The following is a 24,887-nucleotide window of genomic DNA, read 5'->3' on the forward strand; positions in this document are numbered from 1 at the left end:
TATATATATATATATATATATATATATATATATATATATATATATATATATATATATATATATATATATATATATATATATATATATATATATATATATATATATATATATATATATATATATATATATATATATATATATATATATATATATATATATATATATATATATATATATATATATATATATATATATATATATATATATATATATATATATATATATATATATATATATATATATAGATATATATATATATATAGATATATATATATATATATATATATATATATATATATATATATATATATATATATATATATATATATATATATATATATATATATATATATATATATATATATATATATATATATAGATATATATATATATATAGATATATATATATATATATATATATATATATATATATATATATATATATATATATATATATATATATATATATATATATATATATATATATATATATATATATATATATATATATATATATATATATATATATATATATATATATATATATATATATATATATATATATATATATATATATAGATATATATATATAGATATATATATATATATATATATATATATATATATAGATATATATATATATATATATATATATATATATATATATATATATATATATATATATAATATGAAGGAAGGAAACATGTTAACCTGCAAGTAAGATGGTTAGGTAGGATTATTGGTGGTACAAAATGTAGTGGGTCAGAGTGGGTGAATACATGAGATGGTAGTGCACCCCTGCTTGAATTCCAGGAGGGAAGAGTGTGACTGAACAGTCTTAGGAAGGCAGTTCCACAAATGATGAAAAGGAAAGAAAAGAGTGGAGGTGTATGTAAATCCATGATTTTTGAAGTTTAACCAGTGGGGGGTTATTGGAAGAGCATGAACATCCTGGATGAGCTGGGAAGGTTCAGAGGGCTGAGAGAGCAGAGGGGACTAGACTGGAGTAGTCAAAGAACCTATCTGTGATGGGAGAGGCTTCCAAGAGCAACCTGTCTTGGAAGCCAGCTTTACTGTATGGTCACCCAAGAGAGATCATTGTTTATGGTGAGGCCTAGAAGTTCAAGAGACTGAATCTCTTCCAGTTGATGATCATGGAAATAAATATGACTGGCTAATCATGACAAATGAACATGGAAAATACAAAATTTGCAGCAAACCTCCTGCTTGTGCAAATACAAAATTAAAGGAGTAATTCAGGAGCAATCACAAGGAAGGGGTTGCTTGTGCATTTCATTTGGCAGTATTACCCCAATATTATTCCATATCTATAATGTTACTCACAATATTTAATCGCTCTGGAGAACTAGCTTTAAGTATTTCATTGACCAAGTGGTCGAGATAAAGCGCATCTGAAATCTGACTGTTCAACATTTTCCTGAGATAAACCCTGAAGGAGGTTGGGACCATACTCTGTGCAGAGCGTTCGTGTTGCCGAAGCAGTTTCCTTGGCTATTTATCGGGCACAATCCTGGACAGGTCGCCACTCCGACGGTATACCAGCATTCTGGCACTCATTTTGCCAACCTCGGAAGGATGACAGGTCGAGTTAACCCCACCTGGTATTAATTAAACAGCTGAGCGGGATTTGAACTCAGGACCCTAAGATCCAAAGCCCACCTCCCTAACCATAAAGCCAACACCAGGCATATAAACCCTGAACCGAGTTGCAAATTAAGTAAACTCGCAAAAAACCCATCCTTATGGAATGGTTAGTTCTCCCACTTTTATGATTTCTAATTAAGGACATCGAGCAGGACTAAAAACAAAAGCCGTCAGAGGGCGGCGGAGCTCCTTGTGAGCCAACGGCCATCCATATCCGGTGCCCAACTGTGTTTACGGATGTCCTCCTGCAGTGCGTTACCTTTCCTAGGAGGTTGGTGGCATGATTTGCACTCCGGCCACCATAAAAACACTTCACTCTGCAAAAAACACTCAATGTGGTGCTGAGGTGTCGTCCACCAGACGGCCGTCTCCTCAGGTTATCCTGAGGCGGTCCCTTCAGGTGGGTGCCTGGAATGTCTTATCACAAAGATATGGGGATGGGCCAGGCATCTGCCTGGGGGATGGCCAGACAGAGGCCTCTGGAGTATTGATGGAAAGTGGACGCAGCTACGTGCTCTGGCGCATTCTCCCCATGTATGTATGATGTCTATGGCATATTTTATTACAACTTGTAATACCAGCTTCTACCGGGTGGTGCTATACAGTACACATTTACATTGAGAGAATTGGAGTCCTCCCCCACCCTGCACCCCCAGGAGTATGACTTTTGTTTTATCCATAAAACCTTCCCGTTCACCCTGTGACTACAACCACCAGTTTTAAATTCATTCCATCCAGTGATGTAGGATGAATACAAGTCAAACAAACAAACAAACAGACACTTCTCCAATTATATGTGGTATGATTATTTCACACTGATCCACCCAACATCAATATGCTATTCAGTCTATGGGGAGCATCTGTGTGGCTACAGTACCAGTACTAGACCAAATGCTTACAGAGATTTCTCAAGAGATCTAATGATAATTATAGTCTGCAGACAAGTCTGGAGATGGCGATGGTTCACGAGCAATGTACACGGTTCTCCTTTTTTCTTTTTTGACCTTCGAGGGGACGCCACGGGCAAACTGGCGGGAATCGGGAAAAATGTAAACGATGAAAGTTGTAGTACTCGAAGAGCACTACTTGCATACCAACTTTCATTCGAAACAGTTGAAAACCCTAGGAGCTCGATGCCCAATTTATTGATTTTTTTGACATTTTCTAAGTTCGTGACCTTGTGACCTTGGCTTTGGGATGAAAATGAAAAATCCAGCTCCGTGGGGCTATGCAGGTGCCATTGGGCTAACCAAATACCGAAACCGCTGCCAGATTCGACAAACCCCCTCAGAGAAGATGTAACTTGAAACCGGATACCCCTTAAAAACACATGTTTTTTGGGCGTGGCTCCACCCATAATGGGCGCAGCATGCCCATTCTCAGGAAAACACAACTAGATCATGATATAAACCTCCCACCCAAATTTTATCAGGATCGGATCAAAACCCACGGAGCTATGCTCGGGACAGACAGACAGACAGACAGACAGACAGACACACAACAATAACGAATATAGTGGTCACTTACTGACTCCTGAACCAATTACCAGCAAATTTATCCTGCCTTCAATATCAGAAACTAGGGCCTTCTTTCAGTTGTATGTATTCATTCATTCACTTTTTAGGACATCCCCACTTACCATGTCATTTAGAGCGATGTGTAGGAACATGCCAGCAGTGATCGCCAGAAGCCAGCGCTGTACCTCCGCACTCCCTGTTGCACTCGCGACAGCATAGAAGCCAATAAGTGCCGTGAAGGAGCTAGCTAAGTTGAGAAGGAGGGCATTACGCACAGAAAGGCCTGCAGCTAAGAGAACTGCAAAGTCACCTGGAAATGACACGGTGTGAGAAATAATATTACATCAGTAAACGTGGGTGATCAAAGGATGTGAACAAGTGTAGATCATAATTTGTGAATTAACATGTTCTTATGTACACAGATTCAGACATTTGTTTGAACAGTTTTCGATTCTTGTGTCTCTTCGTTGGTAAACTGAATTAGAGTATGTAGTACAATTTTCTGCCTTGAGATGGCAGCTGAGAGGTGCTTCCTGGTGCTTTGTGGTGAGAGTAAAAGGATCTTTTGTGGCAAAAACTTGAGCTCCAAAGCATGTTCATTGGAATTTAGGGTGCAAAAGATGAAAAGGGAGGTAAAAATCAGTTTCAGGGGTAAATTATGGGGAAAGAGAAGTGATATTTTTTATGAAGTAAATAGATGGGCCTTAATATCTGGAGGTCATCATTGATGTCATCGGGTTGAGGTGAGTAATCGTAACATAAATTGTGATCATAATGCAGACGATGGAAATGTAAATGGGAAAATAGCACAGAAATGTAAGCTATGGAACATTACCAATCTCATGCGGCACTTCATGGCACACAGTGGCAATCGTGGTGGACAAGCCGGAAGAAGGAGAAACTGAAAAGGCTGCTCCGAGAGCAATCCCATCTGCAATTTTGTGCAGGGCATCTCCCACAATAATGGCAAGCGCCAAAGGTCGCAACCCTAAATGCACAAAAGCATACAACATGGTGTCCAAAAGTGTGGTTTCCATTGTACTATTTATGTTAATTCTTTGCTTCTTTGAATTATATAGCACATTATGCTGTCCTTATTTCCTATTTACCGAGAAATACACCATCTTCAGTAGACTTGTCTCTTTCAATCTCATCCTCCTGCCAACACACCGCATAAGATTAAATCTTTCTTATTATCCCCACGTTTTTTTTCAAAAAGCGGGGGGATATTGTAATCTCATATTGCTAGTTGTCTCTGTCGGTCTGTCTGTCTGTCTGTCTGTCCGTCCGTCATGCTATCTCCTCCTAAACGGTTGTGCATAAATTCACCAAACTTGGTAGTTATGATCACGACATGGCACAAAGGTGCAAGAGCAGTATCATTTTGGCTCTGCCGGCTGGGGTGGGGTCAAAATGTCAATTTAGCAAAAAGGTAATTACGGGCAAATTTTTAAACATTCTAAAATGAAACTTTGTATATGCAATCAACATTGGGAGATGCATGAAATATGTAACTTTATTTTATTTTATTTATCTGCCTGCCAATTCATGCCCCCAAGTTGGTGGGGACTTCGGGGCACAAGGGTCAAAACGGGGGGGGGGGAAATGTACTCAAAATTTTATGTTGGGTCATTCCTGGTGGAACGTATTGCCATCTTTGAACTTTGATTCAGATGGGAAGTGTAGGGATTTGCGATGGTGTGCCATCGACTTTGCTCTGGTTTATTGTTTTGTTCACTTTTACTTGGGGTGTTAAAAATGTTATTGGAGCAAGATAGTCTCAGAAATGCAAAGCTTCATATTTTTCAATAAATAAGTTTATTTATAATTAGTTAGGCAAACTCAGTGCAGCTATAAACTGTCATCCTGGTGTTTTGCATGCAGGGTAAGGCAATGCTGTGCGCGTGCCATCCTCTGGGAGGACGCTAAGCCAGGGGACCCATCTTATGACACTGGTAGTTGGTGGATGCTAAAGATCCCATGGTTTATTTTGGGAAGAGGTGGCACATTATTGCAAGCACACTGAAGAAATTACCAATTCCTACACCTTCAGTTGAGTATTTTGCGTTGGGGTGGCGATTCATGCCAGATTGGTTCCAGCCGAGAAACTATTCTCGACTTGCTTCTGTAAAGAGTATGCACCTAGCTCTTAAAAATTTAACTGCATGTTGAAAAATCACAAAACGTGGCCATTTATTAGTCCCGCACTGCTTTCACCGGAGGGGACTATAGGTTTGCTCTCCGTCTGTCTGCCCGTCTGTCTGTACATCCATCCGTCCGTCCGACCATCCGACCTGTGATTTTTCAGACTGTTTTCCCCCATACCCTTTAACATATTCAACTGAAACTTGGTACATGGCTTTGTTATGATAAGTTACAGAACAAGTTCGAGTTTCAGGGTGTTTTGTCAATTTTTCAGTTATGGCTTTTTTAAACTTAGAAAATATCACATATTATGCATGGGCCTGTGTTCAGCTGGCTGACACCATCTCACTGCTTCACACCCATTGGCTCTGCCCCAATACAATCATGTGCCACCATTTCATGAAGCAGCACAGATCAATAGGCCTTGGGCCTGCACCTAGTCCTTGGCCCAGTATAATTGGAATAATCCCAGGTATATCACCACAATGTATTATATATGTGCATAAGCTGTACGTGTGCTTTTGCTTCATGTATGTACATTGTGTTATTTTAATATGAAATAGACAAAGCCGAGAAACGAACGAAACAGTGGATTAGAAAGGTTGTTCTTTATTTTTGTTCCGGTATCGACTCGAGCGTGCTTTAAAGCAAAGTAATTTTGTTTTTTTTTATCTCCGGTTTGTTATCCTCATTTTCCTTATTGGTTTCTAGTCTACAAAAGATAACAGTAAATGAAAATTGCTTTTTCTTTTATTTTGCCGAATACACCCAAACACGGTGAGGCAGGTATAGGGTTTCTTCTTCTTCATTGGGACAGGTAGGGGACATGTATTGCAAAGCAATTCTCACGGTTTTTACACTGTGTATCTCGTTCCCAGAACATTTTGAACACCCCATTTATTGTATTTGCTGTATCGTCCTGTATCTTGTCTTTTTGCAATTTAAATTTCTCATCCTATTATTTTCTTACTCATGCTAACCTTTTATTCATCCTAAAATGCTGGCAAATACATTACATCTACCAGCTATTTAAATTTTGAGCCCAAAATAACATCTCAAAATTCTGAAATTGAATATCTTTGAGAGGAAACTGTAAAAATACTAAATTAAGAACACTTTCAAAAGTATGTAAATCTCCTTTTAATATAGAATCTGATGGGTGGGGGACTTTGTGTGCATAACTCTTTTAGAGTGGTAGTTTAAATTTTCTTGTTCTATATGCCAAGACCTTCAAAAAAAGTTTGGGTAACACCTCTAAGTCAAGTTCGTTTTCTCTGCAGAGCTCAACTGGGATTTTCGGTTGGGCACCAAGTGGCTAAAATTATGGTATTGGAGATTCATTGAATAAATCATTATTCGGGACCCATAAATTATTAATTTTGATTTATTTCAATTGTTTGGGTACTACTAACAACTTTCTAGCATGATTCATTGCCCTAAAACTTGATTCACAGGGCAAAATGGCCATATTTTATTTAATTTTTGCCAAAAATCGCTTTCACTTTGAAAGTAGCTCGAAGCTTGATGGCTTCTCAATCACCCAATATTTGTATTTGGAGCTACCAAAATTGGCCAAAAGTTTCCTCATTGAGTGCTCTGAGCAATCCATTTTTCATATTGATACCTCAGGGCTCTCTATGATGCCGATGGGGCCCATTGTAACCCAAAAATACGACCCCTCAATAGCCGCTTTTAGGGTATTTCATCAAAATGATCATATCTCCTTAAGTAAGTGTCATCGGAAGCTGATCTTTGTGTCCATATAGAGATTTTTACCCCAAGGAATCAATATCAAGATGAAAATAGGATTGCTCAGTGCACTTAATGAGGAAATTTTTGGCCAATTTTGGTAGCTCCAAATACAATATTGGGTAATTGAGAAGTCATCAAACTTCGAGCTACTTTCAAAGTGAAAGTGATTTTTGCCTAAAATTAAGTAAAATATGGCCATTTTGTCCTGTGAATCAAGGTTTAGGGCAATGAATCATGCTAGAAAGTTGTTAGTCATCCCCAAACAATCAAAATGAATAATTTATGGGTACATAAAAATGATTTATTCAATGAATCTCCAATACCGTCATTTTAGCCGCTTGGCACCCAGCTGAAAGTCTCAGTTGAGTTCTGCAGAGAAAACGAACTTGACCTGGAGGTGTTACCCAAACCTTTTCTGAAGGTCTTGGCATATACGTAGAACAAGAAATATAAACTGTCGCTCGAAAAGAGTCATGTACACAAACTCCCCCACCCCCCAGAACCAGGACTATTTGTTTTCCATACTGGATTAGTTGGCATTGCCTCACAAACTCATAAAAAATCCCTGACTTGGCAAAAAAAAAATTCAGAAAATTCATAATTTACAAATAGTTGCTTTATTATAAATCTGCTTTTAGTTTATTTTAGGATCTCATAGGATTCCCAAGAAGGGTAAGAGTTCAAGCAACTGTGCCAACAACCCAAAACATAGTAATGCATTTCACTCTTCATTGATATTGATCTATTCGACTTGGTTAAAGTTTAACAAAGTGTTATCCTTTACACTTGGGCTACATGTCCTGAAAATTCTGATAAAAAGCTGTAAACTATGGAGGTAAAAAGAAAGCAATTTAGGTTTGTTTATGTTTTGGTCTCGTGTGACATATGTCAGATTTCTAGATTTATTTCATACATTTTTGCGAACAAAATAGATGTTCCTTTATATCTGTAGGTCAGTCATCATTGATCACCTGCATTCTCCAATAACATGCTATCTACTATACTTTCCCTCAACTTTCGAAAATAAACGAGCTCAAAATCACAACAACAAAAATGAAAAAGAATAAAATTTTAAAACCAATCAGCCCTGTCCAATTTTGGAAAATAGATTTTGCCACTCTTGCGTAGAAGGTGTTTTCTGTGTTTTTTTGGAGCAGAAATTGGAATTGTGAATTAATGAAGCAAAGTCGAGGAAAGGGATAATAACCTTACCATTTGAAGATCTGCTTGAGAATCAGTGGGCTGTTTGTCAGATGGGTTTTCCAGGATAACGGCAGCGTTCACATTTCCTCCATGAGTGTAGCCAGGTCTCTGAGAAGTAAAAGGTGAGGGGAACATGCAAGAGTCCCCGAGGATGCAAAAGACCCAGATACCATAAAAGACCCCGAGGACCCAAAGGACCCAGATGAACCAAAATACCCAGATGACGCAAAAGTGCCCAAGGACCCAAATGACCCAGATGACCCAAAAGATCCCAAGGACCCAAAAGTCCCCGAGGACCAGGTCAGGTATGGAAGCATGCGCTGGAGAAGCACTTCACTGCGTCCACTTTCCGCCGGTACTCCAGGGGCCTCCATCTGGCCATCCCCCAGGCAGATGCCTGTCCCATCCCCATCTCCTTGAGATGACCATCACCCTGCTGCAACCATGAGGCACATGGTCGGCCCATTTGCCTCCTCCAATCACAAGGCTTCCTTGCTGAGAGAATCTGGTGAGCAGGATCAGCATCAGGAAAACGAGCCACATGTCCACACAGCTGCAGCTAACGGTCACGGACAATGCAGGTAACAAATCTAATTTGACTCTCTCTCAGCAACCACTCCATGGACACAAAGTCCGACCAGCGATAGCCAAGGATTCTCTGAAGAGACCTGGCACCAAAGGAATTAAGTCTACATCTCAGATCCCTGGTCAGAGTCCAAGTCTCACATCAATAGAGCAAGACAGGAACCTGAAGAGTCGGACTTTCATCATCCTGCACAGGTACCAACAGTGCCACAACCCATGATCCAGTGAATCCATGACTTCCTAGACCCGACTCGGACATCTATTGACCTCTGGCTCACAGCCAGCAGAGACATGAATATCACTGCCAAGGTATGTGAATCTCTCCATGACCTCAACATCCTCACCACCACCAGGTACAGACAAGATAGCAGCATCCAATATGTCATTGAAAGCCTGGATCTTAGTTTTGACCCAGGAAACCCATAATCCCAGGGGCTCTGACTCCTCTTTCAGCACCTTGAGGGCACACAAAAGGATACGCAGTCTCCACAAAGATGACTGCATCATCTGCAAAATCAAGGTTAGAGATCTTGACATTCCCAAACGATGCACCGCAGCTTGGATTTTCTGACATCCTCCCCAGAATCCAGTCCATACGAGCACTGAAAAATGTGGGGGCCATTAAACACTCCTGATGAACACCAGTAACAACTGGAAATAAGTCAGAGATGGTATCACCACATCTCACAGCACTCTCAGTACCAGAGTAGTGTTCAGACATCAGATTGATCAGTTTTGGTGGCACTCCACGAAGATCCAGAATCCTCCAGATGGCATCCCGATTCACTGAATCGAACGCTTTGCAGAGATAAACATAGGCTGCAAGCAGCACCTGCCGAAACTCTCGTCTGCGTTCGGTGAGGACCCGAAGAGCAAGGATACGGTCAATCGTTGACCTCTGGTGTAAAGCTTGACTGCTCTGGATGTTGGTACTCAAGCAGACAGTGGCGAACCCAATCAAGAATTATCCGAGCAAAGACTTTGCCCGGCACTGAGAGCAGCGTCACCCCTCGGAAGTTGCTGCAGTCCTAGCGATCACCCTTCCCTTTCCAGAGAGGGACAACAAGGCCCCTCTCCCAGTCAGTTGGGATGATGCCTGTGTTCCAGACAGAGCACAGAACTGCATGCAATGACATGAGTACAGCATTTCTACCAGCCTTGAGAAGTTCAGCATGGATGCCACAGATCTCTGGAGCTTTACCCCCATTTCAACCGGTTCACCGCAGCCTGTGTTTCCACAAACGAAGGTGGATCACAGTTGATTGGAAGGTCAGCATTGTGGATAGTAACACCCCTGACATCCAATTCAACAGCTGGCGGATCAGTCTGGTACAGCCACTCCAATAACTGGCCCAGTGGGCCTTCACTTCGGGCTCCTCTGTCAAGAGCCCACCACCTTCCACTCTAAGTCCAGTCCACCGAGGGATAGGCTTGGAGGAATGCAATGCACCAATTCCTCTGTAAGCAGGACGAGAATCACTTGACCACAGGTGAAGCTCTACCCCCTCACAGACTCCTTGCACGTCGGCCTCCTTGTCCACCCTCAGCACACATACAGTTTTACACATCAACTCCCTGAACATCTCAGCTCTGCCACTAAGCCTGACCCTGCGACTCTGGTCAATGGTATCCAGTGTCCTTTGAGAGACAAAATTCTTCTTCACCCTATGGCAAGTTCCAAGACATCCACCAGCAACATCAAGGACGGTCGTCTTGAAGGCACTCCACAACTCTTCAGGACCTCCCAAAGAACCCAGACCCCCCCCCCCCAAATCTCCACTCAGCTTGTTCGCAAACTCCTCAGCTACTCTGTCATCCTTGAGCTTGCCAACATGCAGCCTAGGCTGGGATGGTACAATTCTCCCAGATTTAAACTGCAACTTCGGAGTTGCTACCACAAGCCTGTGATCGGTATTGAGGAACTGAGCAATCCAGTAGGCCTTGCAGTTCTGGGTCTTCCTCCAGCGACCATCAACGAGCGTGTGGTCAATCTCCTTTGCCACACCGCCAGCGTTGGAATACAAAGTCCAGCGATGAGCTTGTGGGCGCTGAAATCATGAACCGGCCACCCTAAGTCCACGACTTCCTGCAAAGTCAAGGAACTTAGTGCTCTTCTGGGTCACAGTTCCAGACCCATGGGGACCAACACACACCTCATAACCATCCCTATCAGTTCCAGTCGATGCATTGAAATCCCCCAAGACTAGAAGTGTATCTCGCCTGGGGCACTGATCAACCACAGACTCGAGCTTGGCATCGAATGCGTCTTTCATGATGAGATCAGTCGGAGCAGATCCAGAGACCAAGGAAATGACACCCAAGGAGTGAGGATTCCTTCGTCTCATCATACGCGAAGTTGACTGGTATTACCTCAATTATCATTGGAATCAGCTTATTGAACACAGCTACAGCAAATCCTCCGGCATGGTAACCATCAGAGCGACCAGACCAATAATAGGTGTAACCACCTGCCATAATCTCGCGACCATCTGGTCTCTGAACCTCAGAGAGTGCTGCAATACCGATGTTCAAATGCTTGAACTCAGATGATAACAGAGACAGGTGATTATCCTCTTTTATGGATGGGACATTCCAGGCACCCACCCGAAGGGACTGCCTCAGGTTAACCCAAGGAGTCCACCGTTTGGTGGACGACACCTCAGCACCACCCCGTCACACACTACCGCAATCTGACCCGGGAAGGTTTCCCCATGGTTTTCCTCCTCTGATCATCAAAGAGTCAGGGTCCCGAAGGCTTTGCCCCAATTCTGTCATTCGGTGAGCTGCCCTGCGGAGGGCAGGTGCACAAGAGGTACTCCCACAAAGTGGTTTTTCAATTTCCTTTGTGGTTTTCTCTTGTTTTGCGGAAGGAAGTGTTTTACGGAGGCCGGAGTACAAATCCTGCCACCAACCCTCCTAACAAAAGTAACCCAACTGCAGGAGAACGTCCGCAGACACAGTTGGGCACTAGATACGTATGGATGGCCGTTGGCTCACAAGGAGCTCCAAAGCTGTTTGACAGGTTTTGTTTTTAATCCTGCTGGGTGTCCATATCCAAACACCCTCCTCACCAGGAAACCTGGTGGGGGAGACGGTTTAGTCACCGACAACCCGACCATGAAACAGGTTAATACAGGTTTACATGCTACCTGTAGCTAGTCACAGATCTGATCTGGCCTGACCTGACGATCATGGTCGTTTATAGTGGTCGTACTGTTGGTAATGGTCGTTTCAGTGAATTAAATAAATTTAAGTGACTGGATTTGTACTTACCATCACAAGATCTCCTTTTGGAGAATTGGACTGTTTGTCAGGAGCACCATCTAGAGTTAGGTTTGGACTCAAACTTCCTCCATGACTGTGGCCATGACCCTGAAAAGTAAAAGGTGAAGGAAAACGAAAAGGATACCAAAAAGCTTAATCCATGCAGGATATTGAAAGAGGATGGAAAACAACAACACAAGGTGTGTTTATGGTGTCCCTTTTTTTTTTGTTATATTATGATCCCAACACTCCCATGTACGTGTTTTGTGAACACATTGAAATGAAATGTTTTGAACAAGTTCGAGAAACGGATGAAAGTTAAGAGTTCATAGAATTACTCCTTTCACTTCCATTCCCAATCCTACGCTTCTCTTCCTAATCTGTCCTACTAGTATTTATATTCTTCCTTCCATGTCTACCCTTGCATATTTCCAGTCCCTGCATTCATGATGTCCTTCGGATTTAAGTGAGGGTCCATTCCCCTGTCACCCTACCACCCTTGACTTTCCTCAGTTTGATGTTAGGCTGATGTTCCCTGGAGGTAGAAATTTGAGTTTCTTTAATAACCATGCATTTTGTCCTTTGGACCAAGATGTACTTGTTACTTTGATAAGCGTTATCGTGTCTTTGTGTGACTTTGCATGTACTTTGTTCTTTGGGCTAAAGTGTATATATGTATTTTTGCTTTGGTACATAATGTGAACTTAGGATAATCTATTTCACACTGCCCCTTTTGAGTGGTGGTTCACTGGAGTACTCTTTGAAGATTTCTTCCTTTTCTCTGCTCTTACTTCTTTATAGTGGCCCCAATTAATCCCATCTCATTGTGGGGTCAATGAAAGGGGATACTTTTGGCCCAAATCTTTCACGAAACGGCTCGCTGCAGTCGTGACATTTGACTCGAGCTGAATGGTTAGGGCAGGAATTAGAAATGTAACCATGGTGTTGATAACTCACCTACTCTTCCCACATGACACCATGGGATGTTTAGTGTCCACCAATTAATGCTAGCAGATAGGACGCACAGCTTCACGTCCATCTGAGGGACGGAAAACTTTGTAATGCAACACCCTACCTGCGAAACGCGAATTCAACATTTAATAGTCGGGTTTGGGATTGAACCCAACTTAGACAGCCCAAAGGTACATGCGCTACATCTGCACCATTCTGCAAGACAAAATAATGCTGATGAAGGTGTGATTAGAACCAACAGGTGTATAGCACAGCGGAATAGCAATACATCCACTTCACCCCTCACCTTTCACTCGATATTAATTTTCTAAATTTAGCACCACTAATCCCCTTTCCCTTAGGGTACATAATAAATAGATGATCCCTTTCTGGTGTGCATGACTGAGAAGTTATTTTTGCTTGATGTCTCTCAAGTATCCCCCTACGCAAAAGCCACTCTCTCTCACTTGATCATTAAGGTTGGTGGTCCACAGAAAGTAAAAGCATAATTTTGTTGGTATCGTACCTGTCTGTCATTCTATAGGATCGACTCCAAGCAAAATGATGTCTACAAATGTCATCTAGGGTGGTGCCAGCAGGGGCGCGGCACCAGCTGAGGGTAATGCTATCTTGTAGCAGGGACCTTAATATGACTCTCATCCACCATCATGTGGACGCAAACAAGTATGCGGATATAACATGGATTTAATGGATCACATGCTGTTAATAGGAATAAAGATACGATCGATGCAATTTCCATTCCAGATGGAGACATACCCCTTCTCCACAAAGTATCTGGAAGATGCGCTCCATCAGGAAGAGCATAAGTATTCCAGCGATTATTCCAAGAAGTGGCCAAAGATATGCGTGATGCTTGATCGCATCATTAGCAGAATGTAAACCTGAAAATGACAGATCTATATTCTTGGTGTCGTCATTCTGCCCATGGCCTGGGTGGACATTGATCACCTGTAGAGGAAAAAAATGGGTTTGTTCGGAATTGTGAAACGTGTGATGATATCATGTAAATAAATAAACAAATAAAGTAATCTTTGAAGGCATTGTGTTTATTAGAAGACATTATCTTTTCTCAGTCCATTTGGTGATGGGTCTTTCATTATGCCAGTGGATTTGGCAAAAAATAACTTGTAAAACCAGAGATGCATTGAGCTGTTCTCTTGCATCTCAACTCGTCATGACAAGGTGCTTACCAGAAACCAACCATACTTGGAATTTTGATACACGATTATGCAAAGTCTTCTTCAAGCTCCTGAGCATACCTCATTATGCATGCCTACGTAGGATGCATCTTCGAGTGCAGTATACTTTAAGCTGAAAATAAATAACTGCAGTATTGTCGAAGAATTATTATGTTGACCACCCTGAATCTCAAACAAGAGATCAGGGGCAGTGTGTCTGGACATATTTTGGCTATTTGACATAGCCGGGCACCTTACTCTGTTTGGAATGCTTTCTGTCTGTGGCACACGAGGACATCTTCTTTCCTAGCTTGATGGTTTTCTTCACATACACTGTCAGTACATATCTCCAAATGGAATCACATCATCTTTTCAACTACAGGCCTTAAGGCAATGACTTGGGCCCAATCCTGTTCCTTACTGATCTCAATGATGCTCAAGAAACCCCTTTTTTCTTGTTTTTGCAGATGATTCCACATTATCCTGCATGATACTGCATCCCACCAACAGGCCATCATCAGTTGCTGCTCCCTAAAAATGATCAAATGCTGATCTGACACTTGGAACATGTCATTCAATCAAAGTAAATATCATATTCTTAGCCCGTCTCTCTGGAAGGATCGTCAAACAAGTTCAGATATCTATTGATGCAATCATACGCTGGAAGAGATTCAAACTGTTGGACCTCTGGGCCTTACCATCAGCCATGATCTCTCCTGAATACACCATATTTCAAAAATTGGCCTTCAAAGATGGTCGTGGACTTGGCGTCCTCCATTGTACCGTCATTTCTTGGTAAATATTAAGTTATTCTACAAGATCATTGTCTATAGATCAATGGAATGGTGCTCTCCCATAAGGGCTAGTGCATACTTCACTCCTGTCTTTCCTGGATTCTGGGGAATCCAAAGCTTCAACATTCTTTGACATCTCCCACAAAGAGCCGAGATTTTGCATTAAAAAAAACTACATTACGCAAGTCTAACCTCGAGGGTGCGAAGGATGATTGAGGGCCTTAAGACTGCTATTATGAAGAAAAAATACAGTCTTGCTCTTGGTTTCATCGTGGCCAAACCCAATCTTCTCTAATTTGAGACGCTGCCTTCCAAAGTTGATCGTGCCTGTTCCAAAATAATATTGTCTAACAGTTTTTGATCATTCTTGGTGTTCATTTATTGAAGTCATGTATTTGCACATCTCGTTGAGTGCCTTCACATGTGTGGTTTCGTGCTGAGTTTGCGTGTCCTTGTCCAGGTCATGTACTCTTTTCGGGCCTCGTTCGGGTTTGTTACTGCTGTGTTTCCTCCCCTTCCTCTCTTCCTGTTCGTTCATTTCCCTGCTTGTCTCGCTGCCTACTCTACTGTCAAATCGTTGCTTTTTTTTTTACCCTTTGTTGCCTCACTCTTCCACGGGACTCAATTTTGTCGGAAAAAAATAATAATTAAAAAGATAAACAATAAATGGCATGACCTTGACAGAATAGTCTACACTCGATATTGACACACTGGAGAATTTTTATCGTTTTATGGAAGCACAATGTACAAGAAGCCTTCTCGGATATCTCTACGATTCTTCCTAAGACGTCTTTACACCAAAACAGTCCAGCGATCGATACTTGATCCAAAAAGCATGGTCATGAGATGACTTGAAAACAATGTCATCGTTATCTCTGGTTTGGCACAAGATTGGCATGTTACAGTTCAAGAACTTGCACAACATCTGCAAATAACCAAGACAGCAGTAAATTACATCTGAACAACTTCACCATCCAACATATCAAAGCAATGCATCATTCAATTATAGTTCTTGGAGTGAGAGGTTTTCTATTAAGCAAAATTTTTAAGCCTGGTGTTGGCTTGGTGGTTAAGGTGGTGCCTTGGGATCTTAGGGTCCTGAGTTCAAGCCCTGTTGGCTGCTGAATTAAAACCAGGGGGTTGACTCAGCCTGTCATCCTTCCAAAGTTGGTGAAAATGAGTACCAGTGTAGCAGCCAAAGAGCTGCACATGAAGGGAAGGGGTATTGATGGGTTGATTAAATCTGATATTGGTGTGGTGCTGGCATGATGGGCCGAATGGCCTCCTCATGCATCTTAATTCCTTGTAAATCCTTGTAAATTTGTTTTGTATTTTCACAAGATTCTTTTATCATAAGGGTGGGGGACAGAGGGGACAATTATAATGAAAGTCTCGCAAACTTGTCCATTAAGCATCATAGCTACAGAGATAAACCATCAGCAGCAGCAGCTGCTGCTGGTCAGGTTCGATCAGGTCAGGACCTTTTGTCAGGTCAGGTTCGATCTGTGACCTGCTACAGGTACCATGTAAACCTGTACTAACCTGTTCCATGGTCGGGTTGTCGGCGACTAAACCGTGTCCCCCACCAGGTTTTCTGGTGAGGAGGGTGTTTGGATATGGACACCCAGCAGGATTAAAAACAAAACCTGTCAAAGGGCGGAGGAGCTCCTTGTGAGCCAACGGCCATCCATATCTAGTGCCCAACTGTGTCTGCGGACGTCCTCCTGCAGTTGGGTTACTTCTTATTAGGAGGTTGGTGGCAGGATTTGCACTCCAGCCACCGTAAAACGCTTCATTCCGCAAAACGCAAAAACGCAAAAAAATCTGAAAACCCACTCCGTGGGAGTACCTCCTGTGCAGCTTCCCTTCGCAGGGCAGCTCACCGGATGATGGGATTGGGGCAAAGCCTTCGGGACCCCCAATCTTTGATAGGAGGGAAACCACGGGGTAACATCCCTGGGTCAGATTGCGGGAGAGTGTGTCGGAGTGGTGCTGAGGTGTCGTCCACCAGACGGCGGTCTCCTTGGGTTAACCTGAGGCGGTCCCTTCGGGTGGGTGCCTGGAATGTCCTATCCCTAAGAGAGGATGATCACCTGTCTCTGTTATCATCTGAGCTCAAGCGTTTGGACATCGGGATTGCAGCTCTCTCTGAGGTTCGGAGACCGGATTGCGGCGAGATAATGGTGGGTGGTTACACCTACTATTGGTCTGGTCGCTCTGATGGTTACCATACCCAAGGAGTTGCTGTAGCTGTGTCCAATAAGCTGACCCCAATGATAATTGAGGTAACACCGGTCAACGAGCGTATTATGAGATTAAGGATTCGTCACTCCTTAGGTGTCATTTCCCCGGTCTCTATTTATGCTCCGACTGAGGCGAGTGATCTTACCGTGAAGGATGCATTCTACGCCACACTCGAGTCTGTGGTTGATCAGTGCCCCAGACGAGATACACTTCTAGTCTTGGGGGATTTCAATGCATCGACTGGAACTGATAGGGATGGTTATGAGGTGTGTGTTGGTCCTCATGGGTCAGGAACTATGAACCAGAATAGCACTAAGTTCCTTGACTTTGCAAGAAGTCATGGACTTAGGGTGGCTGGTTCATGGTTTCAGCGCCCGCAAGCTCATCGCTGGACTTGGTATTCCAACGCTGGTGGTGTGGCAAAGGAGATTGACCATGTCCTCATTGACGGTCGTTGGAGGATGATCCAGAACTGCAGGGTCTACCGGAGTGCTCAGTTCCTCAATACTGACCACAGGCTTGTTGTAGCAACTCTAAAGCTGCACCTTAAATCCTGGAGAATGGTACCATCCCAGCCTAGGCTGGATGTTGCCAAGCTCAGGGATGAGAGAGTAGCTGAGGAGTTTGCGAACAGGCTGAGTGGACACTTGGGGGGTCTGGGTGCTTTGGGGGGTCCTGAAGAGTTGTGGAGCACCTTCAAGACCACCGTCCTTGATGTTGCCGGTGGATGCCTTGGAGTTCACCGCAGGGCAAAGAAGAATTTTGTCTCTCAAGGGACACTGGATACCATTGACCAGAGTCGCAGGGCCAGGCTGAATGGCAGAGCTGAGCTGTTCAGGGAGCTGAGGCGTAAAACTGTACGTGCACTGAGGGTGGACAAGGAGGCCTATGTGCGAGGAATCTGTGAGGGGGTAGAGCATCACCTGTGGACAGGTGATTCTCGTCCCGCTTACAGGGGAATTCGCGCATTACGTTCATCCAAGCCCATCCCTCGGAGCACTGCAGTTCGAGCAGAGAGTGGTAGGCTCTTGACAGAGGAGTCTGAAGTGAAGGCCCGCTGGGCCGGTTACTTTGAGCGGTTGTACCAGGCTGATCCCCCAGCTGTCGAGTTGGACGTCAAGGGTGTTACAATCCCTGTTGCTGACCCTCGAATCAACTGTGGTCCACCAACGCTTGTGGAAACACGGGCTGCGGTGAACCAGTTGAAACGGGGCAAAGCTCCAGGGATCTGTGGCATCCATGCTGAACTTCTCAAGGCTGGTGGAAATGCTGCACTCGCGTCGTTGCATGCAGTTTTGTGCTCTGCCTGGAACACAGGCATCATCCCAACTGACTGGAAGAGGGGCCTTGTTGTCCCTCTCTGGAAAGGGAAGGGTGATCGCCAAGACTGCAACAACTACCGAGGGGTGACGCTGCTCTCAGTGCCGGGCAAGGTCTTTGCTCGGATAATTCTTGATAGGGTTCGCCACCATCTGCTTGAGCACCAGCGTCCAGAGCAGTCAGGCTTTACACCAAAGAGGTCAACGATTGACCGTATCCTTGCTCTTCGTGTCCTCACTGAACGCAGACGAGAGTTTCGGCAGGGGCTGCTTGCAGCCTATGTTGATCTCTGTAAAGCGTTCGATTCAGTGAATCGGGATGTCCTCTGGAGGATTCTTGGTCTTCGTGGGGTGCCACCGAAACTGATCGATCTGATGTCTGAACTCTACTCTGGTACTGAGAGTGCTGTGAAGTGTGGTGGTACCGCCTCTGACTTATTTCCAGTTGTTACTGGAGTTCGTCAGGGATGTGTACTTGCCCCCACACTTTTCAGCACTTGTATGGACTGGATTTTTGGGAGGATGTCGGAGAGATCAAGTTGCGGTGCATCGTTTGGCAATGTCAAGATCTCGGACCTTGATTTTGCAGATGATGCAGTCATCTTTGCGGAGACTTTAGACATCCTCTTGGGGGCCCTCGAGGTGCTGAATGAGGAGTCGGAGCCGTTGGGATTACGGATTTCTTGGGTCAAAACAAAGATCCAGGCTTTCGGTGACATCTTGGATGCTGCTGTCCTGTCTGTGTCTGTTTGTGGTGAGGATGTTGAGGTCGTGGATAGATTCACTTACCTTGGCAGTGATATTCATGTCTCCGCAGGTTGTGAGCCGGAGGTCAATAGACGTCTGGGTCGGGCCTGGGGAGTCATGGATTCACTGGATCATGGGGTGTGGCGCTGCCGGTACCTGTGCGGGAGGACGAAAGTCCGATTCTTCAGGTCCTTGGTACTTCCAGTCTTGCTCTATGGGTGCGAGACTTGGACTTTGACCAAGGATCTGAGACGGAGACTTAATTCCTTTGGTACCAGGTCTCTTCGGAGAATCCTTGGCTATCGCTGGTCGGATTTTGTGTCCAACGAGCGGTTGCTGAGAGAGACTCGGATGAGATTTGTTACCTGCATAGTCCGTGAGCGTCAGCTGCGGCTTTATGGACATGTGGCTCGTTTTCCTGACGCTGATCCTGCTCACCAGATTCTCTCAGCGAGGGAGTCTCATGAGTGGAGGAGGCCAGTGGGCCGACCACGTGCCTCATGGTTGCAGCAGGTTGACCATCATCTCAAGGAGATGGGGATGGGCCTGGCATCTGCCTGGGGGATGGCCAGACGGAGGCCCCTGGAGTACCGGCGGAAAGTGGACGCAGCGACGCGCTGTTCTGGCACATGCTCCCATACCTGACCTGACCTGAGCAGCAGCGTAATTGCTATTGCTTCTATAGTTCAAATGATACTACAATCTGGTTCATGTTCAGCATTTTGTGTAGTACATTTCCCAGCTACGGTGCTGAATCCACATTCCTTCTGCTCTGATCTTCAGGTGCCCTTCCTGACTGTTCCAGTTGCTCCAATAATGTTCGGGTTTCTCCCGTACTAAGTTTTTATTTGATGGAATTGTAACATCTTTGATGAATGAGAGTTTAAGTTGTTTGTCTTTGACCATGAAGTCTGGCTTATTTGCATCATTCGCTCTTTTTTGTGTAAATATACATAACCCAAAGGACAGTAACTTTTTGACTAATCTGTGACAATGTTTGGTTTATAGTTATACTGATGGATGTTTTATTATTTTGGCAGATGTACCAGTGTATAAATGCCAAAACTGTGTATGGCAGTGTGATGGAAGTACTCTATGGGTGTCAAGACAGGACAATCTGCAAGGATGTCATTGAGATGCTCATCATGTTCGGGGCAACAGTCTACAGATACTGTAAGTCGGCAGGGTCACAGCCAGGATTTTCCTGAGGGAGAAGGCCAAGGTTACTTGCCAAGTAGCATAGGTCCACAAACTATTAAAGTACAAACTAGAGGCAAGAGTGGAAGAGTGTCAAATCACATTCTCGACTGAGATGCACCTACTGCTAGTGGTAGTGCTAATCCTGTCAGATGATTTTCTCCCATACTTAGCTCAGCAGGACTGAAATCTGACTTGATACTTAACATTTTTGTGAGTCATTCACTTGCCTTTTGATTCCAGGCTGGAGGACAAGGCATAGATATTTGTCGTCAGAAAGTATGAGATGGCTGTCCGGTCTCATGACGACAGTTTTGTTTTGCTACTTCCAGTAAGATCACACCACTTCCTCCTTGTCTTACCAAGTGCAGTCCATATACATCTGCCTTTGGGTGGTGCAAATTAATACCGGCTTGTTGCTTTCTTATCTTTGTGTCTAATATTTGCATTGTGGTTATTATTAGATCTTCAAGTTGGAAGCTGGAAGCATTTTGTTCTTGCTGGGCTTATTTTTTTTCTTTTAGGATTATTCAGCCAAATCTTGTCACTCATATTTCTCGGACAACATTCCATTGATGAATTGTCAGCTTCACAGGATTGTTCCAAGTCATCCGATCTAGCGCACAGCCTTCAATGAATCTGATTGGGGAAAATGCTTGGCTGCCATGTTGGATTTCTGAATATTTTTTTTCAAAGATCTCAAGAACCGCTGAACCGAACAATTGAAAAGCTTCAGCTGCATCATTGATGGACCGGGCGACATTGTGAGAGAGAATAATCTCTGTGAAATGAAAAGACCAGTGCGAGCCAATTAAGATTAATCGTTTTAGACACCAGGAACTTCATCGATTTTGATGGAGAAAACTGGTAGATATGCTTTATATCCGATAGCGATGATGATTTCAACATTTGTGATGACACCCCTTGATTGATTTTTGTAGCAACCAAGATAGAATCCAATACAACTGAAACACTAGTGCTTATTTTGACAAGAAACACAACTTTTTATATGTGATGTGTTGTTTTGCCGATTTCAGAAATGATAAATTTGAAAGCATCTCATCGTTCATTTGTTCGACTCTCGGCGCTAATGCTTGTAAACTCTGATATATGCTAGCAACACTAGTGATTATTATAGTCATTATTGTTTATGTTAAGCCTGGTGTTGGCTTCATGGTTAAGGCCCGGTCACACCTTGACGTTTTAGCCAGCGATGGCAACGTATTAAAATGTATGTAAAACGCTGGCTTACGTTGAACTTTTGATGTTTTTTTTTTTTAAGATTCGGACGTATTCATAACGAGTTGGTCATATTCATAACATATTAGTAACGGACACAGAACGTTTCGTTGTGTTATAGATAACTTATACCAACGAATGCTGAACCTCTTGTCGGCCTACACAACCGATGCCCAACGATAGTCTAACTTAGGCATAGCGCGTTGCACGCATCGCCGACGATGTCGTGACGTAGCCTATTAAAAGGCTGACGCACAACGATTCGAATCATAACTGCCGTAGAAATGGAAGTATCAACATCGCGGTCACACCTTGGCGATCTTGCCAGCATATGCCGATCTAAGAAAAATGTGTCTAAAACGTTGGGGGCACGTCAAATACGGTATGAGTAAGTTTGGTATACGTGAGTAGAACGCTAAAGTACGCTATCATAAGTCGTAGTAAGAAGAGTACGTCAAGAAATTTTAAACATGTTCAAAATTTTACGACGTACTCGGCGTATTACACACGTTCCGCATGCGATGGGGATAAGTTTTACACACGATATGTGGACGCTTACACATGTCCACAAACACTACTTATAAGCTACTCATAAGTCGAAACACGTCGCGGTAATGTCTTTTTTACGCGAAACTTATTTCTAACTTATGTTTGACGTGCTTTGAACCAATTCTTTACGTAGTCCCAACACACATCGACGTATGTAGACGTATTCCAATGACGTCTTCCGGTCGACAAAAAAAAAAATGAATGTGTTTCTAGCTTACAACTGCCATATAAAGACGTGTTCCCAGCGGTTTTGGGAATTGGTATATAAAAATGCTGCTCATAAAAGGGGAACCCAACAGTGTTTTCGTGTCCTTTTTGAGTCGATGTCCATGTCAGCAGTAACAGTATCAGTATCAGTATCAGTAGTAGTTTGTTCATGTTGGCAGTAGTAGGTGAGTGTGAGGGGGAGGGTGTGGGTTATGATGGATCGTCCTTGCGTCCACGTGTCCACGGGTAGGTTCATAGGCTGCCACTCAACGATTTAAATGGCTGCATCTCCACGATTGAAAGTAGACGCTTGCGCTCAACAATTGGATTTTTTTACACTCAACGACTTTTCAACGGTACCACTCAGCTAGTTTCATTGTTTACAATGAACGATTTAAATAGCTGTCACTCGCCTTTGTTTTTTGACGCTGGGGTTTTGAAATTTGAAGCGTTTCTTCTGAACGTGTTAAAACGCTCAAACTCGACTATTTTAAATAGACGCTGCCGATGGACAATTGGAATCATAGCCAAGCTAGACATCGAAGTGTGAACATCCTCGTCATGCCGAAGAAAAGTTTGAAGAATGCTGCAAATAAGTGTCGTGGCCGTGGCCGTGGATGCTGACGCAAGGGCGATCCATTATACCGACGTCTTTCAGCCTATGAGTAACTTAAAAGTAACGTCTGTCGACGTGTGGCAACGATCGCGTAACGTGCCAACAACACGTTAATCATAGGTTAGAAATAAGTTTCGGGTACGCTAAACATTACCTCGGCGTGTCTCAACTTATGATTAACTTACAAGTAGCATGTGTTGACGTCTGTCAACGATCGCAGACCGTGCATACAACTTGTGGCCAGCATAGCGGAACGTGTGAGTCATACGCCGGCATGCGTCGTGAAATTTCAAGCATGAAAAAATTTGAGGACAACCGAAAAGTACAACGTTTGAAGCCAACGTACAATGACGTATGGCAGTGTTTTTCAGCGTGCTCTCAATGTTATCAAAACTTACCCATAACGTATTCAACGTGTGCCGGCGTTTTAGAAAAAAAATTCAAAAATCGGCATACGTTGGCTAAAACGTCAAGGTGTGACAGGGCCTTTAAGGTGGCTGGCTTGGGACCTTAGCGTCCTGCGTTTGAACCCCCGTCAACTGTTGAATTCACACCAGGAGGGGTTGACTCAGCCTGTCATCCTTCTGAGGTTGGTGAAATGAGTACCAGTGTACTGGGTAACAACCTTTTGGGAGAACCTGTGTCAGAGTGGTGACCTCTCCAGGGCTGTACTCTTTACTGATGAAAATGCCTTGACAGTGCTGTGTGCCTTTACGGCACAAAAGGAATGGTATTATTATTATTTTAAAACCAAGATGTGTTCCTGAAGATGTGTCGTGGTACATGTTACAAAATTGGTACCCCCCACCCAGCCCTGACTCTCTCTGTTAAACAATAGACTTTTCCATGATGGCGGATTTGAAACCATTCACATTCTTTCGATGCCATCCAGATTAGGCTTTTCATTTTGGGATGGATGTTATGATATGAACATGATGATCAAACGAGCGGTATCGATAATTATCTAAGTGAAACATGCAGCCCATTATATAGTGCAAACTGAGCATGTGGGCAGCATGAGTGCTTGCGCCCATTTCTGTGTTCCAAGCTACTGCATGGAATGCCGATAAACATGGCATAATGAAACGATGGTTATTTGTACGTACACTCGCTGGTGGTACCTTCATTTTTGAAGATGGATTTAATCAACTACTTTATAAGATTGATGTTTTCCATTGTGATTTAAACTTGAAGGTTAATTTGAAGTACATTTAATTCTGTTACGCCTGGTGTTGGCTTAATGGTTAGGGGTGGTGGCCTTCGGATCCTAGGGTCCTGAGTTCAAATCCCGCTCAGCTGTTGAATTAATACCAGGTGGGGTTAACTCAACGTGTCATCCTTCCGAGGTCGGCAAAATGAGTGCCAGCATGCTGGTATACTGTGTCGGAGTGGCGACCCATCCAGGATTGTGCCCAATAGCCAAGGAGCCTGCTCAGGCAGCACCAATTCTCTGCACAGAGTATGGTCCCAATCTCCTCTCCTCCTTAATTCTGTTTGTTTTTATCGACATTCCGGGTACTTACTGTGCACGTCTGTGTATCACTAAGTCATATAACTTGTGGGATGATTAATAAAATAGACAATATTACACAGCTAGGATGTCCCAGGATTTCCTTGGCTCTTGCACACCCACGTAAAACAGTCGACCACACTGTTGTGTTAAAATGTTATCGCATGCAATTGGCGCTCACCGT

At 43.3% G+C, this 24,887-nt stretch overlaps 1 protein-coding gene across 1 annotated transcript in view; it reads right to left on the reverse strand.

Moving 5' to 3' along the window:
- Positions 1–24,887, reverse strand: part of LOC147026162 (zinc transporter ZIP4-like) — a 69,945-nt gene that overhangs the window by 10,816 nt on the left and 34,242 nt on the right. Inside the window, 6 exon segments of the mRNA XM_085883569.1 lie at positions 3,305–3,492; positions 4,018–4,170; positions 4,292–4,340; positions 8,292–8,390; positions 12,141–12,239; positions 13,860–14,051. Of these exon segments, the coding sequence (XP_085739695.1) occupies positions 3,305–3,492; positions 4,018–4,170; positions 4,292–4,340; positions 8,292–8,390; positions 12,141–12,239; positions 13,860–14,051 (780 nt within the window).

Source organism: Eptatretus burgeri, chromosome 5 (genome assembly GCF_056783735.1).
Source record: "Eptatretus burgeri isolate ZD-2024b chromosome 5, Ebu_testis_v1, whole genome shotgun sequence".
Lineage (NCBI taxonomy): Eukaryota > Metazoa > Chordata > Myxini > Myxiniformes > Myxinidae > Eptatretus > Eptatretus burgeri.